A 7743-nucleotide genomic window follows, 5' to 3' on the forward strand; every position below is an offset into this window, starting at 1 on the left:
TGAACAGTGTTAGATGGCGACTTACCTTTAAAAGGGCCATATTTTCGTTTATAAACGCATGTAGCTGGACTTGGAGCTCGTGATTGATGGAAAATGTTGAAGATAGTATAGCCACTCTGCAATGCGTGAGGTTAGCAGTTGCGTTTTTTGTGAGCGTGAGATTGCATGCAGATGCGTGAGACTTGCGTGTCTGATAGTGATATATTAAATCTGCCTAAAAAATAATAAATAGCTTTGCCTGGCCTTATTGCTATAGCTACTTTATAAATTCTTTGTTGCTGAAATGAATAAAAAGTCACAAAATCTGCTATATCTATAGACGGTAAGGAGTGCCAAAGGGCTTTTTTTGCGCCGGCGCTTGTAATGCGCGAAAGAGTGGTCAGATATCTAACCGCAACCATTGTTCTGACGTACCGGATAGACGCCTTAGTAGAGAACTATCATAGATTCTTTAACTGTAGTTTACCTGTGGTTTGATTGGTATGTCTAATAAATATCGCTGCAAAATAATAGTAACAGTATTACTGGTTGTCGTGTTAGTGTGTTGCATTGGCTATGCTCCGTACGATGAAAGCCATGGAAGTGAAGTGTCCATCTCACAGTTCACTGACTTGAGTCGATCACACCGGAGATCACACGGTCGTAGACGAGGTCGTGCATCTCGAAGGCGTGGCCATACATCACTCTCTGATACGACATACGAAGCTGATAGCAAGCTTCCCAAGCAGCTGCCTACAATGTCAGAACTGATAACAGCAATTCAAAACGGAAAATACCCTCCGCTCATGGATTATAATCTCTCTGATGATGAGGTCACAATGGTAGCTCAATTATTCAACATCAAAGGATTGAATTCAAGCGTTTCACTACAGCGAGAGTTCTTGGGATGCCCAGCAAAAACCGTTGTTCGTGATACGGGTATTCACGAGTTTGTGGATGGAAGATTTATTATTACCAAACAATATCAAACATGTAAGGAGTTGTCGTTCAAGAAGCAACGTGGTGTGGTTGGATTAGTCAGCTTCCCAGGATCGGGTAACTCCTGGGTACGTCAACTATTGGAGACCAGTACTGGTGTATTCACTGGATCTGTATATTGTGACAAAAGCTATGTTCAAACTGGAATGGTTGGTGAGGGAGTTCGGTCAGAGTTTGTTGTAGCAGTTAAATGCCACAATTGTAATAGAGAATCTTTTAAAAAATTTACAAAACTAATATATGTCATTAGGAGTCCTTTTGATGCAATTTTGGCTGAATTTACAAGGAAAGCTGTTCATATTGATGGTACATCTACAAATGCTAGTTCAAAGCATGTTGCTGAACTCAGGAGCACAGACCTTAGTAAGTAGCATGTATTTATGTACTTGTGCATAAGTGGATGTTTTAACTAGATTTTAATTTTGTGTGCATGTCAGAGTTGGTATTGGGTCAGGTCATCCGGATTAGCTGATTTGGATAGAATTTTGTCTGGGTCTCATCTGCTTTATTGAGTATCTGGGTCTGACCCATACATTAGCAAGCTTGATTTTATTGGTGGAAATGTGGTTATGTAGCATACTCACCCACATGGAGCCACGCCCACCATTCAGAAAATATGTGTTTATGCTGTCAGTAGGAATATGTGAAGCCATGCCCACTTATTGTGATTGCATACTACTATCTATGGGAATATATGAATCATATCCACTACTGGAATTGCTACCTGTAGCCATAGGTAATGATTTGCAACAGCGACATCATGCATTCCCAAAGGAACTAATGGTTTTATGTACAAGCGCAATGGTCATTACAGGTCCAGATTTTGAGTGGTCATATCTCGCTAAGTCTATATTCTTGCTTCATGGATTAATCCAGTTTTCCTTTCACTGTTACATTGGGTCAGTTTTAACAAATCATGGTATTATGCAGCCAGTTTGTCTCCAACTTCATCGCTATGGCAACAATTTTTGCAGCATGACAAAGACAAGGTACGAGATTTTTTTTGGCATTACATTGAATTTGTGTTTGAATTCCTCCCAACCTATATAAAATGCACTTTATGCTACTGCATATTAACTAAATAAAGGCGTAGTTATTTTGCTCTATTCCTTTTTATTGCTGTTCTTTAAACCTAAATTTCATGCCTTGTGACAGTTGGAGATGCTCAGTGGTGGGAGTAACGCGTTACGTAATATTATTACTTTTGTGGTAACAAAGTAATACAACGAAATACGCTATGAAAACAGGTAATATAACGCAAGATACTTTACTTACAAACGTAACGCGTTACCTAAGTAATATAATTACTGTAACGAGTCTAATATGACGTAATATTATTACTTAAAGTAACGAAGTTACTAATCTCATTAGTAATCCTCTGAGTAACGCCTAACCACAATGAAGTCACGAGGCCTACTGAATGAAGCTTATTCACTAGCTTCTTACTTATAACCAAGATTTGCACATTGTCCAACAACGCAATCATGTCACGTGATAAGGTGGTAGTTTCACACGTGACAGCTTAAGGCTGTGGACACAAAGTAATATAATATGTAATATTATTACAGTTACTTTATTTTATGGGTAATATGTAACTGTAACTAAATAGTTCTGTTGCAAGTAATATGTAACTAGTTACTTTTACAAAGTAACTTGCCCAACACTGGAGATGCTATGACTCTATACATGTAACCATGTGAACTAAGGTTGAAATCTGTGACAGTGACATAGTCTTGCTTGACAGTGACAATAAAAGCATATATCCTACCTTGCAAAATGTGCCTTGGGAGCATTATGTATATATCCTGATCATTTTTTCATGTTTAGCATTGGAAACAATGCCATTAATTTTGCAGTTATTGCACCATTACAAACTCTCTGCAACTGGATGATAAGTTAGTTATCTTGATAGCTATCTAATCAGTTATCTTGATAACTATCTGATCATCCAGTAGTGGAGCTGGTCTGTCCAGTAGTTATAAATGAGCCCGGCACTTTGAAACTCTCACACATATACACTGAGAGATAAAGCTGCATGCTATGTAGTATAGTTCATGATGCTGTGAGCCAATTGAGTTTTTATCTTGTGCACCACCAGAGCAATTTGCATTTGATACATATGTGGTCCATATCAAGACTGAAAGTGGGACCTGGTTTACCTACTGACCCGAGTAGTAATCCAAATGGGCTCTAACACGGAAGTGACTAGGTTTAATTTGCATGTGTTAATAACTGGCATAAATCTGGGCTTGATTTTGAATGCAAGACCTGGTGACAGACTAGCTATACAGCTGTACTACAACATAAATCCTGCATTTATTGCATAAATTATAAAGGTTATTATGATAGATAGGAAGGAGTGTCAGTAAAAGGAAATAATAAATGAGCAGTTATCAAACATTATTGTAAGCACAGATATAAGCAATGCTTGATAAATGGGAGTGCAACAACCTACATGACTCCAAGTACTGTATACATGCCTACAGACAGTAACAGGTAACCTTGACATTAAAGTGAGCATAGCTCTATGTACACTTACAGGCCACACTGAACTGTTTGTGCCCACATACGTAAATTAATATCACTTTGTTGTTAACACACAAATACTAGTAGACTTAGTCTTCTTAATATTTCCAATCCATAAAAGGCATACTGTGAAGGATATATGTGACCTGGTCTGTGAAAAGGGGTCTTATAACCTTTTCAATTGCATGTACTTGGCAACCTGTAACTTGACTTGTGGATGTGGTATCATCCTGACATTTGGTCCCCGTATACCCGTAGCATATAATGCTATGGCTTGGTGTAATGTGAAGGGGATAGGGTGAAAACATGAGGAATTATGATTAGTCAAACTTGACAGTGTGGAAAGGCTATCAGACCCCTTTTCGCGGACTGGATCACATAATTATGCACGTGTAGCGTAAGCTACTGATTATCGACTGGTATCTTTTATTGGCCTAACAATTTTGCATAAAAGCAATGAATTCTTGTGCATGTCTGTTGAATTATTCCAATGGATATACTGTCCTCTTTTATAAGACTTTAGGCATCAGAGAATAGGCCAAGACCAACAATATACCAGTGCTGTAAATATACAACCTCAGGTTTTATAGTAATGAATTGGCAGGTTGTTCTGTTTAATCTTCAAGAAGGTTAAAAACAAGGACCAATCTAAAGACTTGTAGTTTTCATTGTTGATGTAAAAATAGTTCATATTTGTTAACCTGTTTGTGGCTATATCTCACATTTCAATTGGACACGTATGTTATTACACACTAAATTGCATCATTTATGGTGGAATCAGCCAGAGTTTCAGATGCATTGCAGATTAGCACTTGGTCACGATAATTTTATATTATGGAAATATATATATGTAATATATAAACCATGGCTACGAGGTGTATTGCACTTATATGCACCCTGACTCCGAAGTCAGAGGAAGTTTACTGTTGATAAATGCCAAGGTGAAGCCGAGGCATTTATCAACAGTAAACTTCCAATGACTGAGGAGGAGGGGTGTACATAAGTGCAATGCACTGTGTTGAGCCATGGTTCATATGATATATACCAGGGGCAGATCCAGACTTATAGAAAGGGTGGGGGGGGGGGGTCAAAAATGAACTGAGGCACTACATTGTCTCTGGTTTGATAAAGGTGAGACCAAAAAAAAAACCATGTCACAGCCAGCTGACAATAGCTGCCCACCTCACCAACCACGCATTTATAGCTGATAAAGTACATAAAAATCCTTAAATAGCTCACTACACACTGTTCTAATACTGTGACTGCTTTATTAGAGTAACTGCTCTATTAGAGTATCTCGATCTTGGTATACTAAACTTTTTGGGAGGGGAGCCCCTTTTGACCCCCCCCCCCCCCCCCATATCCACCCCTGATATATACCATGTTTTCTAAATTAATCTGCACTTTATTACTGGCTAACAACCCATATGCACACTAACCAACTTAAGGTATATGCTTACACTTAATTTCCCATAGTTTGGCATGGTAGACACACTGGTAGTGTTCCTCTCGCAATTCAGTACACACTGAAGAATCGAATTGATTGTGGGACTTAGTAAACATATCTCCGTATATTCCCAGGACTTGTCCGTTCATATCAACAAATGTAGGAGCAACGTTACTTGCTGCAACCCATCATCGAAGTCGCGAGGTATGGTTATAAAATGAATCCAGAATCTTACTGGCTGGGGTGATTGATCGCCTAGCATGACAAAAGGCTATTAGCCTGAGTCATCTGGGTGATTAGTCATGCTAGTGTGGGCGTCGTTCATCCGCCCACGTTGGGCTATCAGCCCGTAATCATGACACAGTAATGTGTCACGTGACTTCCCAGGTGAGTATATATATATACTTACCTGGGTGAGTATATATATACTCACTTCAAGTAGGTATATATATATATATATATATATATACTCACCTGTGGAGTTGTGGTGTATATGCCCTATATGCAACCAGCGGCGCCTTTGAAGTTTCATATGATCATGGTATATATATATATTTGGCGGTGGACAAAGATTAATAATACTACTTTGCATGGTTTAAGTCTACTACACAGAGCATTAAAACAAATCGGTATACAAAAATGGGACTACAATTAATTTATAGCTGAAGGTCCACCAGAAAGGATGGTGAATACTAGACATTCATAGGGCCTTTCTTCACTGAGTTAAGAATTAATAATCGGTCTACTTAGTTTGTGAGTACAGATTGATATGTTATGGAATAGATTTTAGGCCATTGTTGTTTTTAAATGTAAATGTTTGCTACACCATGTTATAAATGACTTTGTATCGTTGCAGGTGAAGTTTCTGATAAGTGGCAAGAGAAAGTTATTCGGATGAAGAATGAATGGTTACGTCATATTACCACTTGTCTTCAGTCAGCAGAAGTCCCTATTTTAGTTGTAAAATTTGAAAACTTGAAGTCAAATTTATTTGTGGAAGTAAAAAGAATGTTAGACTTCCTAGAAGTTCCTTATACAGACAGAGATATAGAGTGCACTATAAATTCAAATGTTGAAAGTTTTCACCGTCAACACCATGATAAGACTTTTGATCCTTACTCTCCACAGCAGAAGCAATCAATACTTGACATAATTAGAGAAGCTAATGTAATACTAAATCAATTTGATGTGAATTATGACATAGATTAAAATATATAAGTTTCATTTCTGAATCAGTAAATTAATTGCTCTATGCATATTACTTTGTGTCAAACTTGCAGTTAATATTATAAATGTACATTCATGCAACATTATTGGACACTTCGGAAGCATATGAAGGGAGTTTCTGGATGTTCAAAAATTCCTTTTTGGAATTAACTTTACATGTAGCAGGAATACCAAGTTATCAAAGTTTGGCAGTACAAAGGTACAGAAAAGTAGTTAAAATAACAGTGTAGCTAATGGGAAAGGTCAAAATTATAATAACGTGTTGAAAGTATTCTAATAGAACAGTCATGGAGACAATTGTAGTAAAATGCTTCCTGAAAAGAAGAGTGTTACAATAGGACTAAAAGCTTTAGAATACTTCAAATTATCATAGCTAGATTTTTAGTCTTCTGTTTATTGAGAATTCAAGTTATATTTGATTTATTAATCTCTGTCAATTGTCGTGGATACTAATATCTCATGACCCATAAATTACATTAATTTTATTGAAATCATCCACTAATTCAAAAGTACAAGTTTCACTTTTGCATAGTCCTGGTACCCTTGCATGGCAGGACACAGGTTTAATTTTTATGGCTGGTCAACCACTTGAAGTATAGCTCCACGAGGCAGAACCTTATAGGGGCAGATTTGGGAAGGGATGGTGAAAATGTGGGTAAGGAATTATAACAATAGATACATGATAAATTATGGTGATAAAGGTATCTAATCCAAAACAGCCAAGCTGTAAAAAAGTGTGCAGCCCTTAAAAAGGCTATGGTGAAAAAAGATGTGAAATCCAAGGTGGCGGCCAAGAAATGGCTGTGATGGTAGGTTAATGATAAAAATTTTAATAACGAAAATTCAGGTGAATTTGGTGCCGCTTGGTCTTGGTACAAAATTCACCTGAATTGCGTTATTAAAATTTTTACCATTAACATACCATCACAGCCATTTCTTAGCCGCCACCTTGGATTTCACATCTTTTTTCACCATAGCCTTTTTAAGGGCCGCACACTTTTTTTACAGCTTTGCTGTTTTGGATTAGATTTCATTTCTTTTTGTATTTGTATACCCCAACTATGGCCGGCTTTGAGACTTTATAACCTATTTTCTTTTTCTTTATCACAGGAAGAAGAAAAGATGAAGAAGATGTACTTTAAATATTTTATCAGTAAATGTACAAATTATATCAACACACACGGTAGTGTGTCGAGCGGCCCAAGAAGCCGGCGCGTAACACCCGTGAGTATATTGACAGGAAGAAAGAAAACGCAATTTTCGAACCTCCGTAGCTCTGTGCTGCCTTGATGAAACATGACACATTTTGCTGTGGAGACTCCCTCCACCGTCAGCACTCCACATTCCAAATTTGAGCGAAATCGCTTCAAGCGTTCCCGAGATATGCGACTTCAAAAATTGGCTTAGTTTCTTCCTTTTTTTCTTCTTATTTTTCTTCCTCTTTTCGCACACTTACAAAAACTGCTATAAAACGCGAACGCCATATCCGATCGCCTTGAAATTTGGCACACAGAAGGGGGGTATAAAGGCGCATCTCTGTACCAACTTTGGCTGGAATACAATAA

At 37.7% G+C, this 7743-nt stretch overlaps 1 protein-coding gene across 2 annotated transcripts; it reads left to right on the top strand.

Annotated features, from left to right (window-relative positions):
* The first annotated feature begins 398 nt into the window (after positions 1–398).
* LOC136258225 (WSCD family member CG9164-like) lies at positions 399–6262 on the top strand. Of its 2 annotated transcripts, XM_066051561.1 has the most exons (3): positions 399–480; positions 541–1341; positions 5808–6262. In XM_066051561.1, exons 2-3 carry the CDS (start codon positions 738–740, stop codon positions 6158–6160), a joined length of 957 nt encoding a protein of 318 aa, XP_065907633.1. In that variant the 5' UTR covers positions 399–480; positions 541–737; the 3' UTR covers positions 6161–6262. The 2 variants fall into 2 exon arrangements, with proteins under 2 accessions (XP_065907633.1, XP_065907632.1); XM_066051560.1 differs by having other exon boundaries at positions 409–1341.
* Positions 6263–7743: the final 1481 nt, after the last annotated feature.

The sequence above is a fragment of the Dysidea avara genome, chromosome 6 (assembly GCF_963678975.1).
Source record: "Dysidea avara chromosome 6, odDysAvar1.4, whole genome shotgun sequence".
NCBI classification, from domain to species: Eukaryota; Metazoa; Porifera; class Demospongiae; order Dictyoceratida; family Dysideidae; genus Dysidea; species Dysidea avara.